The sequence below is a fragment of the Anolis carolinensis genome, unplaced genomic scaffold (assembly GCF_035594765.1).
Source record: "Anolis carolinensis isolate JA03-04 unplaced genomic scaffold, rAnoCar3.1.pri scaffold_14, whole genome shotgun sequence".
Classification (NCBI taxonomy): domain Eukaryota; kingdom Metazoa; phylum Chordata; class Lepidosauria; order Squamata; family Dactyloidae; genus Anolis; species Anolis carolinensis.
This window is the reverse complement of record NW_026943825.1, coordinates 9,503,059-9,524,648: the sequence shown is the minus strand read 5'-3', so window position 1 is coordinate 9,524,648 and position 21,590 is coordinate 9,503,059. Positions and strand designations below refer to the sequence as shown.

At 44.7% G+C, this 21,590-nt stretch overlaps 1 protein-coding gene across 1 annotated transcript; it reads left to right on the top strand.

The window, feature by feature from the left end:
- Positions 1-2,984: 2,984 nt before the first annotated feature.
- dpp3 (dipeptidyl peptidase 3) lies at positions 2,985-20,643 on the top strand. The gene is made up of 18 exons (XM_062965234.1): positions 2,985-3,119; positions 5,133-5,410; positions 6,486-6,575; positions 7,492-7,629; positions 7,776-7,850; positions 7,938-8,028; positions 10,532-10,662; positions 10,773-10,903; positions 13,799-13,857; positions 13,950-14,144; positions 14,938-15,050; positions 15,168-15,260; positions 15,416-15,478; positions 16,860-16,984; positions 18,669-18,789; positions 18,884-19,063; positions 20,113-20,275; positions 20,393-20,643. Exons 2-18 carry the CDS (start codon positions 5,141-5,143, stop codon positions 20,536-20,538), a joined length of 2,184 nt encoding a protein of 727 aa, XP_062821304.1. The 5' UTR covers positions 2,985-3,119; positions 5,133-5,140; the 3' UTR covers positions 20,539-20,643.
- The last annotated feature ends 947 nt before the right edge of the window (positions 20,644-21,590 follow it).

Sequence of the window (21,590 nt, the reverse complement as noted above, 5' to 3'; positions counted from 1 at the left end):
AAAGATCTTGGAGTCCTCGTGGACAACAAGTTAAACATGAGCCTACAATGTGATGCGGCAGCTAAAAAAGCCAATGGGATTTTGGCCTGCATCAATAGGGGAATAACGTCTAGATCCAGGGAAGTCATGCTCCCCCTCTATTCTGCCTTGGTCAGACCACACCTGGAATACTGTGTCCAGTTTTGGGCACCGCAGATGAAGGGAGATGCTGACAAGCTGGAAAGCGTCCAGAGGAGGGCAACTAAAATGATTAAGGGTCTGGAGAACAAGCCCTATGAGGAGAGGCTTAAAGAGCTGGGCATGTTTAGCCTGCAGAAGAGAAGGCTGAGAGGAGACATGATAGCCATGTACAAATATGTGAGGGGAAGTCATAGGGAGGAGGGAGCAAGCTTATTTTCTGCTGCCCTGCAGACTAGGACACGGAACAATGGCTTCAAACTACAGGAAAGGAGATTCCACCTGAACATCAGGAAGAACTTCCTCACTGTGAGGGCTGTTCGGCAGTGGAACTCTCTCCCCCGGGCCGTGGTGGAGGCTCCTTCTTTGGAGGCTTTTAAGCAGAGGCTGGATGGCCATCTGTCGGGGGTGCTTTGAATGCGATTTCCTGCTTCTTAGCGGGGGGTTGGACTAGATGGCCCTTGAGGTCTCTTCCAACTCTACTATTCTATGATTCTATGATTCTATGAAGGCTACTCCATTTCTTCGGTGTTCCTCTTGTCCGCAGTAGTAGATTTGGTGGTCATCTTTTGTGAAGTGGCCCATTCCAGTCCATTTCAGTTCACTGACTCCCAGAATGTCTATCTTTAATCTTGACATCTCACCGATAACCACGTCCAGTTTGCCCTGGCTCATAGATCTTACATTCCAGGTTCCTATAGTGTGTTGATCTTTAGAACATCGGATTCGTCCTTCACCTCCAGCACCGTCGACCGTTAGCCTTCCTTTTGGCTTTGAGCTAACTGCGTCATCACATCTGGGGCTACTTGGACTAGTCCTCTGCTCCTTCCCAGTAGCATTTTGACCATCTTCCAACCTGGGGGTCCTATTTTCTGATGGTATACCGACATTTCTCTGGTTGTACTGATCCACTTAGTTTTCATGACAAGAATACTGGGGTGGTTTGCCATTACCTTCCCCAGGGATTGTGCCCGGTCTGACCTCTCTGCCATGACCTTCCCGTCTTGGGTGGCCCTGCACGGTATAGCTCATGGCATCATCGAGGTGCGCAAGCCCCAGCACCACATCAAGGTAACGATCCTTTGCTGGGGAGAAATCCCTTAGCAGGCTTATTTATTTATTATTTATTTCCAGCATTTATACCCCGACCTTCTCACCCGACGGGACTCAGGGCCTTGCTAAGACTTGACTATGGATGTTGCTTCTCAAATACAGACATTGACCAGACTCCTGAATAAATCTCTCTGTCTACCTAATACAGCCATGAAATCATGCTGTCTTCCCTGATAACCTGACAACGGCTTTTTTGCTAACAAGCGCAGTGAACTTTGCAAACTCTGCTGGGCAGCTCTGCCTTCATAAAAGCTAAATCTCCTATCGATCATGTCATTACACTGTCCACCTGGTATTTCCTCCTCTGAGCTCATCTCAGCCTCTGACCTTGCTTCCTGAGCAACAACATCTGGGCCCCTTTCCGGAATGACAGAGGCGGCTCTCTTTCAAGACTTAAAATCTCCTGCTGGCCAACTTGATTAGCATTGAATAGCCTTACAGCTTCAAAGCCTGGCTGCTTCCTATAGTAATGCAATAATATATAAATATTACATAATAATAATAATAATAATAATAATAATAATAATAATAATATAAATATTATAATATAACAAGTGGAATAATATAATAAGTGGGGTTTATATCACTGTGGAATGATGTCCAGGGTGGGAGGAAGAAAGAATTCTTTGTCTGGGGCAAATGTGAATGTTGCTATTGGCCAGCTTGATTACCATTGAATGGCCTTGCAGCTTCAAATCCTGGCTGCTTCTTGCCTGGGGTGCATCCTTTATTAGGAGGTGTTAGCAGGCCCAGATTGTTTCCTTCCTGAAATCCTCCTGTTGTCTGAGGATTTTGTTTACTTTCCTAATTCTAGATTATTCTGAGTCCGAAACTAAGGCTATTATTATATATTTATTATTATTATTAGCGACATCTATATCCCGCCCTTCTCACCCTGAAGGGGACTCAGGGCGGTTTACAAGTACAGTTGCGTCTCACTTATCCAACATAAACGGGCCGGCAGAACGTTGGATAAGCAAATATGTTGGATAATAAGGAGGGATTAAGGAAAAGCCAATTAAACATCAAATTAGGTTATGATTTTACAAATTAATCATCAAAACATCATGTTATACAACAAATTTGACAGAAAAAGTAGTTCAATATGAAATAATGCTATGTAGTAATTACTGTATTTACGAATTTAGCACCAAAATATCACGATTTATTGAAAACATCGACTATAAAAATGCATTGGATAATCCAGAATGTTGGATAAGTGAGACTACTGTATATGTGTATATATATATATATATATACAATATATTATATTGTACGACTATATTGCAATATTATTCGTAATATTGCATGTAATATAAATATACAATTTTAATAGTGAATTATAATTATTATTACATTGTATTACATCATAATATCATTATTAATATTACATGATATACAATATATTATAATATTCGTATAGTATAATATTATTATATATTATTATACTATACTAATATTATAATTATATCATTAAATTTATACAGGAGACTGCATAATTAAATTTGGTTGGTACCACTTTAAAACTGGGACAGTTACCTGAATTTGCCTTGACTCACTGGGAACAGCCCCTGAGCCTCCTGCAACCAATGAAAACAGAGAGAGATAGAGGAAGTTGCCAACCAATGAGGAGAGGCAGTCTCAAGGGGGCGGGATCTGCAGTCTCCCGGCAACGCGGGACCTTTTTTTTTCCTCCCTTTTCACTCTCCCCGATTGGTTGGACGCTAAAGGGGCGTGGCCTCGCTTGGGAAGCAATGAATGGAGAGAAGGACAAGGGGCGTGGCAGGAAGTTGGAAATCGCGATTGAGAGAGGAGGTGGCGAAGGCAAGGTGAGAGACCCAGAGGGTGTGTGGATGATGGGTGTGTGAGTGAGTGAGTGCCTTGGGCAGGGGGTGATGGACAGCCCAAGCACCCCTTTTGTAGTCATTGCCCTGGTTGCATCTACACTGCAGATTTAACGCGGTTTGATTCCATGGCATGGCCCAAGGCTATGGAATCGTGGCTGCTGTGGTTTCCCATGCCAAAGGGAGCTGGTGCCCCTACTAAACTACAAATCCCAGCATTCCATAATTAGCAGTGGTGCCTTGAGGCAAGACATATGATGTAATACAATGTAATAATAATTATAATTCACTATTATAATTGTATATTTATATTACATGCAATATTACTAATAATATTGCAATATAGTTGTATAGTACATTATAATAATATATAGTGCTTATATCAGGGGTCCCCAAACTTTTTAAACAGGGGGCCAGTTCACTCTCCTTTGGACCGTTGGAGGGCCAGACTATAATTGGCCACTGAGCAATAATAATTAATAATAATAATAATAATAATAATAATAAAAAGAGGGTTGGAAGAGACCCCTTGGGCCATTTAGTCCAATCCCCTTCTGCCTTTGCGCACCGAAAGCACAAGCAAAGCACCCCTGACAGATGGCCACCCAGCCTCAATGTTAATAATAATAATTATTATAATAATTATAACCCTTGCCATCCAATTTTTCGCATTGACAAAAAACAACAGGAAAAACTCAGCCGCAATCAGGACCTCAAGATTGAACTTCAAAAACTCTGGCAGAAACCAGTGCAGGTGGTCCCGGTGGTGATCGGCACATTGGGTGCCGTGCCAAAAGATCTCAGCCGGCATTTGGAAACAATAGACATTGACAAAATTACGATCTGCCAACTGCAAAAGGCCACCCGACTGAGATCTGCGCGCATCATCCGGAAATACATCACATAGTCCTAAATGCTTGGGAAGCGTTCGACTTGTGATTTTGTGATAAGAAACCCAGCATATCTATCTTGTTTGCTGTGCCATAAAATAATAATAATAATAATAATAATAATAAAAGAGGATTGGAAGAGACCCCTTGGGCCATTTAGTCCAATCTCCTTCTGCCTTTGTGCACCAAAAGCACAAGCAAAGCACCCCTGACAGATGGCCACCCAGCCTCAATGTTAATAATAATAATAATAATAATAATAATAATAATGTGATTTTGTGATATGAAATCCAGCATATCTTGTAAGAGAAGAAGAGACCCCTTGGGTTATTTAGTCCAATCCCCTTCTGCCCTTGTGCCGTGGGGGCCGGATAAATAGCTTCGATGGGCCGCATCCGGCCCCCGGGCCTTAGTTTGGGGACCCCTGGCTTATATTGTGCTATACTAATAATATAATATATTGAATGTATACATAGTATTGATAATAATATTGTAATGTAATCTATATATATAAAAGAGTAATGAAATTTCGGCCTAGGACAAAACAACAAAACTACACACCCCAGAAACACTAAACTTGGCAGCACAACCCCTCATCCATGCCTCTACGTTCATACAACAACGAATTTAGCACCAAAATATCATGATACAGTAGAGTCTCATTTATCCAAGACTCGCTTATCCAAGGTTCTGGATTAGCCAACGCATTTTTGTAGTCAATGTTTTCAATATATCGTGATATTTTGGTGCTAAATTCGTGAATACAGTAATTATTACGTAGTATTACTGTGTATTGAACTACTTTTTCTGTCAAATTTGTTGTATAACATGATGTTTTGGTGCTTAATTTGTAAAACCATAACCTAATTTGATGTTTAATAGGCTTTTCCTTAATCCCTCCTTATTATCTAACATATTCGCTTAGCCAAGCTTCTGCTGGCCCGTTTAGCTTGGATAAGTGAGACTCTACTGTACCTGGAGGGAAGGTTGAAACTTGCCCATGCCTGATCTAGGTAGATATCTTACATACATATATGTGCTGATATGCTGGAGTAGATATAAGCCGATTGCTTAGCTGTGGCCCTCCCACTCCTCCCATCCTTTCCAGTGGGCACGATGGTGGACTCCCAGTACATCCTCCCGAACGACGTGGGCATCGCGGTGTTGGACTGCGTGGAAGCCTTCCGCCTCCTGTCTCCCGAGGAGCGCCTCTACGCCCACTACCTCTCGCGGGCCTGCTGGTACGGGGGGCTGGTGGTCCTGCTGCAGACCTCCCCCGAGGCCCCCGCCATCTACGCCTTGCTCTCCCGCCTCTTCCGGGCCCAGGACCCCTCCCACCTGGGGGAGACGGCGCGCACGCTCGGCCTCTCGGAGGAAGAGTACCAGGTGAGTGCGCGCCTGGGGAGCGTCTGTCCAACCCGTGCAAAGCTCCCTGCTTGGGCGGTGATGGCACGATCGTCAGCGTAGATCAGTGGTTCCCAAACTTATTTGATCTGCCGCCCTCTTTCCAGAAAAAATATCACTCAGTGCCCCCTGGAAAGGGGGGCGTGGCTTAGAGAGGAGGGCATGGCTCCTGCTCAAGAGGGCGGGGCTGAGCCTCTCCCCTAGTCCAAGGTGCAGGGCTAGGAGGGGGAGGTGGTTGGGGCCACAAATGGGCGGCCAGGACTGGGATGGGCGGAGTTACGAGCTCTGAGACAGGGCTGAGCTTCTATCCTTGTCCTGTGATGCCTGCCAGGACACGGGGCAGGGCTAGTGGAGGGGGCGGGGCCTCTTCCCAATTGCCTGACGGGGCTGGACCTCTATACCCCGCCCCCGTGTTCTAACAAGCGCCTCAGGGGAGCTATATAGAGGCACAGCCCTGTCTCATGCTCTTGGGAAGAGGCCCCTCCCCCTCCCCAGCTCCGCCCTTTAGTCCTAAAAGGCCTCTCAGGGAAGTATAGAGGCTCAGCCCTGTCTCGGGCTCTTGGAAGGAGGCCCTGCCCCTTTCCCTAGCTCTACCCTCTGTGTCCCAACAAGCACCTCAGGAGAGGTATAGATTCCCAGCCCTGTCTCGGGCTCTTGGGAAGAAGCCACGCCCACTCTTCTAGCTCCGCCCCCTGTGTCCTAACAGGCGCCTCAGGTGCTCAGCCCTGTCTCTGGCACTTGGGAAAAGGCCCCGCCCCTCCTCTGACCCCGCCCCGTGTCCTAATAGGTGCCATCACCGCCCCCCTGGATCGCTTCAATGCCCACCAGGGGGCAGTAGTGCCCACTTTGGGAATCACTGGCGTATATGAAACACTCTCCCTGCCCTTTCTGGCAGTGTCTGGTCATTTGTGTAGATGTGAAATATGGATGGAGCAAGAAGAGAGAACCATCTGATGATGGGACTGGCTGCTTGTTATGACAGTGATGGGGATGGGCCACCATGTTTCCTTTGCGTTTTTCCTCCCTTTGTTGACGTTCTGTCCCTTGTCTCTCAAAGGCCTTCCTGGTTTACGCCGCCGCCGTCTACGCCAACATGGGCAACTACAAGTCCTTCGGGGACACCAAGTTCGTCCCCAACCTTCCCAAGGTGAGAGCTCAACAGTCGCCTGCAGGGGGATTACGATCATACAATTGGAAGAGACCCCAAAGGCCATCTAGTCCAACCCACAACATTACAGTGTCGGCCCATGTCCATATATGTGTGTGCATGTAATATATATGTATAATGTATATATGTGTATGTGCATGTAATGTATATGTGTGTGTAATGTATATATAAGTCTGTGTGTATGTAATATGTGTGTGTGTCTGTGTAATGTATATATATATATATGTGTGTGTGTAAAGTATATGTATGTGTGTAATGGGCATATTCGTATGTTCATGCAATATATATATGTGTGCATGTAATATATGTATGTGTGTGTCTGTTTATGTAATGTATATATATGTGTGTGTAAAGTATATACATGTGTGTGCATGCACTATATGTGTGTGTGCATGTAATATATGTGTGTGTGTAAAGTATATACATGTGTGTGTAATGTGTATATGTGTGTGTGCATGCAATATATATATGTGTCTGTTTGTGTAATGTATATATATGTGTGTGTGTGCATGTAATATATGTGTGTGTGTAAAGTATATACATGTGTGTGTAATGTGTATATGTGTGTGTGCATGTACTATATATGTATGTGTCTGTGTAACATATATATGCGTGTGTGCATGTAATATATGTGTGTGTAAAGTATATATATGTGTGTAATGTGTATATGCATGTGTGCATGCAATATATGTGTGTGTGCATGTAATATATATGTGTGTATAATGTATATACATGTGTGTGTAATGTGTATGTGTGTGTGTGCATGCAATATATATATATGTGTGTGTGTGCGTGTAATATATATATGTGTGTGTAAGCTTGGTGGCCCTTCTCCGGCCGTGTTGCCCCTTGCTGGTGTCCCTCTGACGGGGCTTCTTGGCTGCTTTGTCCGCAGGAGAAGCTGAAGCAGTTGGTGTGGAAGAGCCAGGCCTTCAAGGACCACCCGGAGGAGATGGAGGCCCTGTGGGGACGATGCGGGGACCTCATGTTCTCCTTGGAGCCCACGCAGAAGCACCTGGGGCTCAGCGGACAGGTAACCCCCCTCCCCGCGAAAGCCAATGGCATGCCTATGAGGCCACTTTCCATCATGGGAAAAAGGAGACATGCAGGTGTTGTTATTGCGGGATCCCAACGTAGGACACCGATGTGTGACGTTTCCATTCCCTTTCTCATCGGCAGGGCATTTCGACGTATTTCTCTTCCAACTGCAGCATGGAAGACGCCAAGCGAGCCCAGGACTTTCTGGACTCTCAGGTACCATCAGAAGGGCGGAAAATCACATTGGGGCAAAAATGTCGTGCGGTGTTGGGCCAGGCTGTTAATGCCCACATCTTTTCACAGAGCATCAGTGCTTACAACACGAGGCTCTTTAAGAAAGAAGTCGACGGGAAAGTGAGCTACGAAGTGCGCCTGGCTTCGGTGTGTTCGGATGGTGAGAGCCCTTTGGCGACAATAAGTGTGCCCTCAACTGATAGTTGTGGATCAATTTAATTGTATTGGTTCCCCATAAGCCGACCGGACTAATTTCCCATTTTTTTAGACATACAACATGCATACAGACAGACAGCAGAGGTAATTCAACATTTTCTAATTTTGTTTTCTGGACATTATGCTCGATTCTGGCCAGAGGGGGAGCTGTTGCTTCAACTCTAATGACGCTGAGTCCTTTTGATCGTTGTATTTCCTACTTGCTCTTTGATCACCGGCATTTTTATGGTGTCTTCATGTCGGGGGAAACTTTTACCTACCGTATATACTTGAGTATAAGCCGACCCGAATATAAGCTGAGGCACCTATTTTTACCACAAAAAACTGGGAAAAAATTGACTCAAGTATACGCCGAGAGCGGTAAATCTCAGAAATAAAAATAGATAATAATAAAATTACATTTTTGAATATTTACATAAAACTGTAATTTAAGATAAGACTGTCCAACTCTGATTAAATTCTCAACTTCTTCAATGTAAATGTGCTTATGTATCCTCATAATAATAATAATAATAATAATAATAATAATAATAATAATAATAATAATAATATAGTAAAATAAAAAATGTAATAATAATAATAAATAGAGTAAAATAATAAATGTGATAATAATAATAGAGTAAAATAAAAATGTAATAATGATAATAAATAGAGTAAAATAATAAATGTAATAATAGAGTAAATTAAAAATGTATTAACAATAATAAATAGAGTAAAATAATAAATGCTATAACAATAATAATATCAGAACAAAATAATAAATGTATTATTAATAATAATAATAATAATAAATAGATTAAAATAAATGGAATAGTAGCAATAATAACAAGCGTAAAATGATAAATGTTCCCCATAAGCCGACCCGACTATAAGCCGAGGCACCTAATTTTACCACAAAACACTGGGAAAACATTGACTCAAGCATACGCCGAGAGCGGTAAATCTCAGAAATAAAAATAGATAATAATAAAATTACATTTTTGAATATTTACATAAAACTAATTTAAGATAAGACTGTCCAACTCTGATTAAATCATTATCCTCAACTTCTTCAATGTAAATGTGCTTATGTATCCTCATCTATATATATAAAAGAGTGATGGCATCAGGGCAGCGGACAAAACAACGAAACTACAGGCCCCCCAACCTCGAAATTTGACAACACAACCCATCATTCACAGCTCTAGGTTGATACAACAAAAAGAAAAGAAAAATAAAGTCCTAATTACAGGGAGAGGAATAATAGTTTTTATCCAATTGCTGCCAGTTTGAAGGCTAAGCTCCACCCACTAGCAACCCACTCAGCCCAGGGGACAGGCACAGTTAGGCCTCACTTAGGCCTCTTCCACAGATTATCAGATTTGAACTGGATTATATAGCAGTGTAGACTCAAGGCCTTTCCAAACAGCTATATAACCCATTTAGACTCTTATATTATCTGCTTTGAACTGGATTATCTTGACTCCACACTGCCATATAATCCACTTCAGTGTGCATACTACACATAAAGACAACCATACAACAGACATTCAATACCACCATTACCTCAACAATTTCTCACCAACACCACCAGACATCGCCACAGCAACGCGTGGCCGGGCACAGCTAATAATAATAATAATAATGATAATATCATCCGAAAATACATCACACAGTCCTAGACACTTGGGAAGTGTTCGACTTGTGATTTTGTGATATGAAATCCAGCATATCTATCTTGTTTGCTGTGTCATAATAAAATAATAATAATAATAATATAGTAAAATAATAAATGTAATAATAATAAAATAAAAAATTTAATAATAATAATATAGTAAAATAATAAATGTAATAATAGAGTAAATTAATAAATGTATTAACAATAATAAATAGAGTAAAATAATAAATGCTATAACAATAATAATAATACCAGAACAAAATAATAAATGTAATAATAATAATAATAATAATTAGATTAAAATAAATGAAATAGTAGCAATAATAACAAGAGTAAAATGATAAATGTAATAATAATAATAATAATAATAATAATAATAATAATAATAAGTAGAGTAAAATAATAACTGTAACAATGGCAATAATAATAGAGGAAAATAATAAATGTAGCATATATACTCGAGTATAAGCCGACTCGAATATAAGCCAACTAGGACCCTCACCTGAGTTTAAGCTGAGGGGAGCTTTTTCAGTTCTAAAAAAGGGCTGAAAAACCCAGCTTATACTCAAGTATATACAGTAAGCAGGGACACCATAATAAAGAAAAAGTCCAGAAAATGCTGGCGACCAAAAGGAAGGAGGAAGTCCTGATGGCTCTTCACCATAGAGAATGGAGCCACAGCACCCCCTTGTGGCTGAATCCGAGCACAACCTCCAAGGCACCAAAGCTGGATAGATAGGGCGGAATATAAATATAGTGTTATATTATTATTGTTATCTCTTCCATCCAGATTCTCAGCTTGATGCCGAATTGGCCTCCAAGTTGAAGTGCTTCCCGTTCGGCGACTGCGAGTTCTCCGTGACGCTCGGCGACTACGCCCCGCTTCTGCAGAAAGTGGTGGAGAACCTACAGAAAGCTCAGGTATGGACTGATGTCTCCTTCCCACTCCCAAAATCTGGTGGGTGTTGAGTCCCAGACACGTCAAGGGATGCTGACTTGACCACAACGCAGCCCCGTGTATCCTCCTGCAGCAACACGCGGCCAACGCCACCCAGGCGGAAATGCTGGCCCACTACATCACCAGCTTCACGCAGGGTTCTGTGTCGGCCCACAAGGAGGGCTCCCGCTGCTGGATCCACGACAAGGGCCCCATTGTGGAGAGGTGAGGATATCAGGCATTTTCCAGAGAAAGACGTAGACCAGTGATCCCCAAAGTGGGTGCTGGAGCAATCCAGGGGGGTGGTGATGGCACCTATTAGGACACAGGGCAGGGCCAGAAGAGGGGCGGGGCCTCTTCCCAAGTGCCGGAGACAGGGCTGAGCACCTGAGGCGCCTGTTAGGACATACAGGGGGTGGAGCTAGAGGAGTGGGCGTGGCTTCTTTCCAAAAGCCCGAGACAGGGCTGAGCATCTACATCTCTCCTGAGGCTCTTGTTGGGACACAGAGGGCGGAGCTAGGGAAGAGGGCGGGGCCTCCTTCCAAGAGCCGGAGATAGGCCTGAGTTTACCAGGGGTCTACCAGGGGTCCCCAAACTAAGGCCCGGGGACCGGATGCGGCCCTCCAAGGTAATTTACCTGGTCCTCGCCCTCATTTATAATATAATATTTTTATATCCTTTTTAATAATATAGTATATTGTATATACATATAATACTGATAATAATATTATCATTTTATACAATACAATACTAACAATAATATCATATAATAATATTAATTATATGTTATATATTACCTATAATAATACAGTATAGTGGTATAGTTCAATATAGTATAATGCCAATATTGTGCTATGCTAATAATAGCTGCTCTGAGTTCCCTTCGGGGTGAGAAGGGTGGGATATAAATGTAGTAAATAAATGTAGTAAATGAATAAATAAATTATTTTGTACTTAGGCTCGCTCAAAGTCTGAAATGACTTGAAGACACACAACAACAAGAATCCTAATTAACCTGACTATCTCATTGGCCAGAAGCAGGCCCACACTTCCTATTGAAATCCTCATAGTTTTATGTTGGTTAAAATTATTTTCATTTTTAAATATTGTATTGTTCTTTCATTGTTATTGTTGTTGTTTTGCACTACATATAAGATATGTGCAGTGTGCACAGGAATTGGTTCGTTTTTTCCCCCCAAATGATAATTTGGCCCCTCAACAGTCTGAAGGATTGTGGACCGGCCCTCTGCTTTAAAAGTTTGAGGACCCCTGATACCTCTCCTGAGAGGCCTTTTAGGACGAAAGGGCGGGACTAGGGGTGGGGGCGGGGCCTCCTTCCAAGAGCCTGAGACAGGGCTGAGCCTCTATACCTCCCCTGAGGCGTTTGTTAGAACACGGGGGCGGGGTATAGAGGTTCAGCCCCATCAGGCACTTGGGAAGAGGCCCCGCCCCCTCCTCTAGCCCCGCCCCCTGTGTCCTGGCAGGCGTCGCAGGACAGGGATAGAAGCTCAGTCCTGCCTCAGAGCTCGTAACTCCGCCCATCCCAGTCCTGGCCGCCCATTTATGGCCCCGCCCACCTCCCCCTCGCAGCCCTGTATCTTGGACTAGGGGAGAGGCTCAGCCCCGCCCTCTTGAGCAGGAGCCACGCCCACCCCTCTAAGCCACACCCCTTTCCAGGGGGTGCTGAGTCTTATATTTTTTAAAAGGGGGCGGCAGGCCAAATAAGTTTGGGAACCACTGACGTAGACGCACAGACTATATAACTACATTGGTTACACAAACAAAGGGCCTATTCCATTTTACTCAGCATTCACACCCACGTTTTGTTGCAACCGTCATTGAGGCGCTCTCCAAAGGTACGTAGGCAACATTGAAACAAGAATCTGGACAATTCAAGGACCAGGAACATGGAAACATAAACAGAAGACTGATGCCCCGTTAGCAATGTTGTCTCCTCTGAAATGCTTGGGCCAAAGCACTTAATTTAAGCCCGATCAGGTTCCCATGAAATCATGTCTAAGGCACCTGGATTTCAGGTGCTTATCTCGGATTCGCTGAGAAGATCTACCCGTATATACTCGAGTATATGCTGACCCAAATATAATCCGAGGCACCTAATTTTACCACAAAAAAACTAGGAAAACATTGACTCCAGTATAAGCCGAGAGTGGTAAATTTCAGAAATAAAAATAGATTCCAATAAAATTACATGAATTGAGGCATCAGTAGGTTAAATGTTTTTGAATATTTACATCAAGCTCTAATTAAAGATAAGACTGTCCAACTCTGATCAAATCATTATTCTCATCTTCTTCAATGTAAATGTGCTTATGATAGAGTAAAATAATACATGTAATAAGACTTGGATGTTTCTGAAGACTTGGATGTTTCAGCAGGCTTTCGGAGATACTGTCATTAATTAATCAGCCCCAGAGGGTTTTTAATAATCTATCCTGTATTTATTACGGTCTTGCCTTTTATGTGTTTTTAATGTAATTTTTTACCTTGTATTGTTGTATTAATTGATATATTGCATTACTGTTTTATCTGTTTTATATTGTGATTATATTATGTTGCTTATATTTTGTCCTTGTGTTGTTTGGGCCTCTGCCCCATGTAAGCTGCCCCGAGTCCCCACGGGGAGATGGTGGCGGGGTATAAATAAAGTTTTATAATAATAATAATAAGTACAGGAAAATAATACATGTAATAATAAATAGAGTAAAATAATAAATATTATTATAATAATAAGATCAGAGTGAAATAATAAATGTATTATTAATAATAAAAATAGAGTAAAATAAATGTAATAGTAGCAACAATAATAGAGAAAAATAATAAATTTAATAATACCAATAATAATAGAGAAAAATAATAAATGTACCATATATTCTCGAGTATATGATGACCCAAATATAAGCCAACCAGGACCCTCACCTGAGTATAAGCCGAGGGGGGCTTTTTCAGTCTTAAAAAGAGGGCTGAAAAACTAGGCTTATACTCGAGTCAATGGTCAATGTAGACAGGGCCCAAGTGTATTCATCTGTGCCACGAAGCACGGAAAGCCCAACGATGATCTCTCCCTTTGCCCTTTGTTCTCTCCTTTTTGGATGTTCACAGTTATATCGGGTTCATCGAAAGCTATAGAGATCCCTATGGCTCCCGCGGGGAATTTGAAGGTGTGGTGAGCATTATTATGGCTAGTTATATTTTTCAGGAGGGGGCTGCTCTTGTGCGCTTGCAAATCTATTCCCGGCTTCTCCATTCCCAGGGTTCGTGGCCATTGTGAACAAGGCCATGAGTGCGAAGTTTGCGCGCCTGGTGTCCGCGGCCGAGCGCCTGCTGGAGGAGCTCCCGTGGCCCCGGGCCTTCGAGAAGGACGCCTTCCTCAAGCCGGACTTCACCTCCCTCGACGTCCTCACCTTCGCCGGCAGCGGGATCCCCGCCGGCATCAACATCCCGAATTGTAAGGCTCCCGAGTACGAATCGTAGGACCCTAGAGTTGGAAGGGGACCACGAGGTCTGGGGAGGATGGGAGGGATTGTCCAACCCAGTGATCCAGGGGGGCGGTGATGGCACCTATTAGGACATGGGGGCGGGGCCAGAGGGGGGGGGCTCTTCCCAAGTGCCGGAGACAGGGCTGAACACCCGAGGTGCCTGTTAGAACACAGGGGGCGGAGCTAGAGGAGTGGGTGTGGCTTCTTCCCAAGAGCCCGAGACAGGGCTGAGCCTCTATACTTCTCCTGAGAGGCCTTTTAGGACTTAGGGGCGGGGCCTCTTCCCAAGAGCCCAAGACAGGGCTGAGCCTCTATACTTCTCCTGAGAGGCCTATACCTCCCCTGAGGCGCTTGTTAGAACAGGGGGGCGGGGTATAGAGGTCCAGCCCTGTCAGGCACTTGGGAAGAGGCCCCGTCCCCTCGTCTAACCCCGCCCCCTGTGTCCTGACAGGCACCGCAGGACAGGGATAGAAGCTCAGCCCTGCCTCAGAGCTCGTAACTCCGCCCATCCCAGTCCTGGCTGCCCATTTGTGGCCCCGCCCACCTCCCCTCCCAGCCCTGCATCTTGGACTAGGGAGAGGCTCAGCCCCGCCCTCTTGAGCAGTAGCCACGCCCACCCGTCTAAGCCACACCCCCTTTCCAGGGGGGGGGCTGAGTCATATTTTTTCTGGAAAGGGGGCGGCAGGCCAAATAAGTTTGGGAACCACTGGTCTAACCCATTGCGGGGCCATGGCGTGGCCTCCTCCTCCTCCTCCTTGACAGATGACGACATCCGGCAAACGGACGGCTTCAAGAACGTCTCCCTGGGAAACGTCTTGTCCGTGGCCTATTCCACGAAGAAGGAGAAGCTGACCTTCCTGGCCGAAGAGGACAAAGTGGGTGGCGCAGTTTTGAATGTGTTTATTTATTCAAATACATTCAATCAATCAATCAATGTATTTATTTATTCAAATACATTCTGACATATGTCCTTCCTCTCTCTGGTTTTGCAGGACCTGTACATCAAGTGGAAAGGCCCCTCTTTCGAGGTGCAGGTGGGCCTTCACGAACTCCTGGGCCACGGCAGTGGGAAGCTCTTTGTCCAGGTGGGCACGTCATTGTCTCCTGCGTGGACTTGAACTCTCAGAAGCCTCGGCCAGCTTGGCCAGGCCAACTCTCTCCAAGAAGGTTGGAAATTGCAACCTTCTCTGAGACTTGTATACTCCTTATTTATGTTAATCCATCTCCTCTTTTGCTCCAGGATGAGTCGGGGGCCTTCAACTTTGACCGGGAAGCAGTGATTAACCCAGAAACAGGGGAACAAGTAAGACCCCCCCTCAATTATTTGAAGTTGGGTAATGAATTAAACATAGTCCAGATCCATCAAGCCATGTAAGAACCTTTGTGATAGAATGGCTCTTACACACTTTGAGACACACACATACATACATACATACATACATACATATACATAGATACACATAGATATACATATACATACATATATACACATTCATACATATACATACATATATATATATATATATATATATGCATACATACATATACATGAATATACTTGCACACATATACATATACATACATATATACACATTCATTCATACATATACATACATACATACACATACATATACATATATACATACATATATACACACACATACATACACACATGTACATATATATGCATATACACATATACATACATACATATATACACACACATATATACATATACATGCACATACTTGCCCACATATACATATACATACATATATACACATTCATACATATACATACATATATACATCCACATACATACATATACATACATACACACATACATATATATGCATATACATATACACATATACATACATATATACATATACACACATACATATATATGCATATACATATACACATATACATACACATACATACATATACATATACATACACACATACATATATATACATACATATACATACACATATACATATACATATATATACAGGGGAGTTGCCGCTTCACCGTCCACTTGTGACACCGAGTCCTTAATGGAGTACGTCCTCATTCCCTTCTACATGCTGCTGGAAGTTTTTATGGTGTCGTAAATTATTTAAATTAGCCTCCCCGCATAAAGCGATACCTAGGCGCAGCTGGTGGGGACGAGGGACAGGGCCTTCTCGGTGGTGGCTCCTCGGCTGTGGCACTCCCTCCCCAGCGATATCTGGCAAACCCCATCCCTCCTGGGATTTAGAAGAAAACTAAAAACTTGGCTCTGCGCCCAGGCATTCAGCGAATAAGCTCATTGGCTGATGTAATCGGGTCGCAAATCTGTAATCGTAGCAGTAGTGAATGACTGAGGATGGTGCAACATCGCTGCCTTGCAGCGTTTTAATTTTTGTATACTTTTTATCATGTTTTAATTGTCTTGTTTTATAGTATATTTGTTGCTGGCCCTCGTGGCAGAATGTAAGCCGCTCTGAGTCCCCTCGGGGAGAAGGGCGGGGTATAAATGCATGTAATAAATAAACAAATAAATAAATAGAATTTCCTACTCCACAGATGCCACATACAGGTAAACATTTCACTTTTATTATGTGTGTATATATTATGCATGTATGTATGTATGTGTATGTATGTATGCCTCTGATGGTTTCCCTGTCCTTCATCCCAGATTCGGAGCTGGTACCGCGGAGGCGAGACCTGGGACAGCAAGTTCTCCAGCGTGGCTTCGAGTTACGAGGAGTGCCGGGCCGAGTGTGTGGGGCTGTATCTCTGCCTGAACAAAGAGGTCTTGGGGTGAGTGGCTGTGTTGGCATTACAAAATATTAATAATAATAATAACAATAATCATAATAATAATAATCCCCAGAGTATGAGTAGATCAATAGGTACTGCTCCAGGGGGAAGGTAACGGCACTCCATGCAGTCATGACTTGAGTTTCGTTGTTTTTTCCATTCTTGACACAATCTTTGAGCTGGACGGTACAAAATAATAATCATAATCATAATCATAATCAAACTCCAAGCATGAACATGTGAAGACTGTGGTCAGCAAAGAATACACACAAAGAGTCAGAAAAATTCTCAAAAGCAAGCTCAATGGAGGCAACACCATCAAGGCCATAAACACCTGGGCCATACCTGTCATAAGATATACTGCTGGCATTATGAATTGGACACAGGCGGAACTGGACAATTTGGACAGAAAAACAAGAAAACTCATGACCATTCATCATTCCCTGCACCCTCGCAGTGATGTTGACCGGCTATATCTGCCTAGAAGATCAGGGGGCAGAGGACTCTTACAAGTCAAACAAGCAGTCAAAGAAGAAGAACATGCCCTTGGCAGAAGATGGAAAGCAAAGTGAAGAACCTGCTTTGATTGAAGTCAAAAATCAGAAACTCCTCAAAGCACAGCAGACAAAAAACCAGTACAAGAAAACCACACTGCAAACTAGAGCTGACAGCTGGCACAACAAAACATTGCATGGAAAGCTCCTTGACAAAATTGAAGGAAAAGCTGACAAAGAGAAGACCTGGCTCTGGCTCACAAATGGGACCCTGAAGAAGGAGACAGAAGGCCTGATCCTTGCAGCCCAGGAGCAAGACATCAGGACAAAGGCCATTCAGGCCAAGATCGAAAAATCAGCTGATGACCCAAAATGCAGACTGTGCAAGGAAACCAACGAAACCATTGATCATCTCCTCAGCTGCTGTAAGAAAATTGCACAGACAGACTACAAACAGAGGCACAACTGTGTGGGCCAAATGATCCATTGGAACGTATGCCTCAAGTACCACCTCCCAGCAGCAAAGAACTGGTGGGATCACAAACCTGCAAAAGTATTGGGAAATGAGCACGCAAAGATACTGTGGGACTTCCGAATCCAGACTGACAAAATTCTGGAACACAACACACCAGACATCACAGTTGTGGAAAAGAAAAAGGTTTGGATCATTGATGTTGCCATCCCAGGTGACAGTTGCATTGACGAAAAACAACAGGAAAAACTCAGCCGCTATCAGGACCTCAAGATTGAACTTCAAAGACTCTGGCAGAAACCAGTGCAGGTGGTCCTGGTGGTGATCGGCACGCTGGGTGCCGTGCCAAAAGATCTCAGCCGGCATTTGGAAACAATAGACATTGACAAAATTACGATCTGCCAACTGCAAAAGGCCACCCTGCTGGGATCTGCAGCATCATCCAAGAATACATCACACAGTCCTAGACACTTGGGAAGTGTTCAACTTCTGATATGAAATCCAGCATATCTATCTTGTTTTCTGTGTCATAGTAAAATAATAATAATAATAATTTTTCCATTGTTTCATTGCATTTTGGTGCACTTCCTAATATTTTCACAAACCCCGATGACATCTAGACATTTGATAATCCCCAGAGATTATCAATAGATCAATAGGTACTGTAGGCACTCCATGCAGTCATGACTTTTGTGTTTTTTTCCCCCGTTCTCGCCAGAATCTTTGAGCTGGAGGGCAAAGACGCAGATGACGTTGTCTACATCAACTGGCTGAACATGGTCCGGGCGGGCGTCCTGGCGCTGGAGTTCTACACGCCCGAGTCCGGATCCTGGCGGCAGGTGAGGAGTCACGCCAACACCCTCCCCAGTTGAAGGTTAACACGCATGTTTCGCCCCCTAACATGACCTTCCGTGGTCGTTCCCCCCGGGCCAGGCCCACATGCAGGCCCGCTTTGTCATCCTGAGGGTCCTCCTCGAAGCCGGCGGGGGTCTCGTGTCCCTCCGCCACGTCACGGGAGAGGACGGCAAGCCCGACGCGGTGGTCACGCTGGACCGGAGCAAGATCGCCGCCGTGGGGAAGCCGGCGCTGGAGCGATTCCTGCGGAAGCTGCAGGTAGACGGGTCCCCCAGGGTCATCCAGTCCACCCCCATTCTGCTATGCAGGAAGACACCATCAAACCCCTCCCGACAGATGGCCATCCAGCCCCTGCTTAAGAAACTCCAGAGAAGGAGACTCCAGCAAGAAGCCTATAATACACTAGAGTGGGAAGGGCCCCCCAGGGTCATCCAGTCCACCCCCATTCTGCTATGCAGGAAGACACCATCAAAGCCCTCCCACCTGGCCATACTGCCTCAGCTTAAGAAACTCCTGTGAAAGGGACTCTACCTTCAACATCAAAGATGATGATTATAGACCAGTGATTCCCAAAGTGGGTGCTGGATCGATCCAGGGGGGTGGTGATGGCACCTATTAGGACACGGGGGCGGGGCCAGAGGAGGGGCGGGGCCTCTTCCCAAGTGCCGGAGACAGGGCTGAGCACTGGGGGCGCCTGTTAGGACACAGGGGGCGGAGCTAGAGGAGTGGCCGTGGATTCTTCTCAAGAGCCCGAGACAGGGCTGAGCTTCTATACCTCTCCTGAGGCTCTTGTTGGGACACAGAGGGCAGAGCTAGGGAAGGGGGAGGGGCCTCCTTCCAAGAGCACGAGACAGGGCTGAGCCTCTATACCTCCCCTGAGGCGCATGTTAGAACACGGGGGCGGGGTATAGGGGTCCAGCCCCGTCAGGCACTTGGGAAGAGGCCCCGCCCCCTCCTCTAGCCCCACCCCCTGTGTCCTGGCAGGCGCCGCAGGACAGGGATAGAAGCTCAGCCCTGCCTCAGAGCTCGTAACTCCGCCCATCCCAGTCCTGGCCGCCCATTTGTGGCCCCGCCCACCTCCCCCTCCCCCTCGCAGCCCTGTATCTTGGACTAAGGGAGAGACTCAGTCCCACCCTCTTGAGCAGGAGCCACGCCCACCCCTCTAAGCCACGCCCCCTTTCCAGGGGGCTCTGGGTAGTATTTTTTCTGGAAAGGGGGCGGCAGGCCAAATAAGTTTGGGAACCACTGGTCTAAGGGTTGAAGGCAACGCTGCTGTCTCAGTGGGACGTGGTTTCTTCCTCCCGCAGGTGCTGAAGTCCACGGCGGACGTGGTGGGGGGGCGGGCGCTGTACGAGGCCTATTCGGCTGTGACGGACGCGGGACCAGAGCGTTTCCTGACCCTGCGGCACACGGTGCTCCTGCGCAAGGAGGCGCGCAAGCTTTTTGTGCAAGCCAACACACGCTTGGAAGGTATGTCGCTGGTTCTGTCTTTCGTGGCGGTGTCAAACAACAATAATACGACAATCATAGCTCCGATCTGCGGGTGCCGCTAATGGCTCAACGCCCTCTCTGGCGCCTTCCTTTTAGGAGACGACGTCGTCCTGGTGCAATACGAAAGCAGCGCCGCCGGCCTGGTCCGGTCCTTCCGCGAGCGCTTTCCCGTAGACGCCGACGTCCTGGAGAGACAGCTGATGGATCTGTCGCGTGCGGACGCACACTTCTGGGCCAAGTGATGCGCCCCGGTGTTCCCTTGATCTGCGCAGCCCTGCAAGGCGTCCCCGTGTTCCTTGCCCTTGGGTTGCGCTCACTCAATAAACAGTAAAAGTGTGCAAAGTGGATTTCATGGCGTTTTCTTAGGTGAGGAGGGGCGATTTGGGCACCTTTGAAATCGAGCCGGGTTTCGAACAATGGAATTATGAGAGTTGTTCTCCTCTCTGAACCTTTATTATTATTATTATTTTATTATTTTTATTATTTTATTATTTTAGTATTATTATATTTTATTATTATTATTTTCTTTATTATTATTATTATTATTATTATATTTTTAAATTATTATTATTTTACTATTATTATATTTTATTATTATTTTATTATATTATTATTATTATTTTATTTTATAGTATATATTGTTTGATTTAAGGAACCCCGGTGGCGAAGTGTGTTAAAGCGCTGAGCTGCTGAACTTGCAGACCGAAAGGTCCCAGGTTTAAATCCCGGGAGCGGAGTGAGCACCTACTGTTAGCTCCAGCTTCTGCCAACCTAGAAGTTTGAAAACATGCCAATGTGAGTAGATCAATAGTTACTGCTCTGGCGGGAAGGTAACAGCGTTCCATGCAGTCATGACAGTGGTCACATGACCTTGGAGGTGTCTACGGACAACGCCGGCTCTTCGGCTTAGAAATGGAGATGAGCACCAACCCCCAGAGTCAGACATGACTGGACTTCATGTCAGGGGAAAACCTTTACCTTTTATTGTTTTATTTATATTATTATTACATTTTATTTTATACTCGAGTATAAGCCGACCCGAATATAAGCCGAGGCACCTAATTTTACCTACTGCTGCAGCCTAGAATCGCATTGGCCTTTTGAGCTGCAGCATCACACCATTGACTCCTGTTCAGATTCCTAGATCCCTTCCACATGGACTGATTTCAAGCCAGACCTCACTCATCCCATACATGTGCAAGTTCTTTTGTATTGCCATATCATTAATGTATTAATAATAATAAAGATAGAGTAAAATAAATGTAATAGTAACCATATTAACAGAGTAAAGTAA

Coding starts and splice junctions, on each gene's coding strand:
- dpp3 (XM_062965234.1), top strand. CDS start 5,141: ATGGTGGACTCCCAGTACATCCTCCCGAACGACGTGGGCATCGCGGTG. Junction 7,630..7,775: donor ACCTGGGGCTCAGCGGACAG/GTAACCCCCCTC, acceptor TCTCATCGGCAG/GGCATTTCGACGTATTTCTC. Junction 15,261..15,415: donor GTGGGAAGCTCTTTGTCCAG/GTGGGCACGTCA, acceptor CTTTTGCTCCAG/GATGAGTCGGGGGCCTTCAA.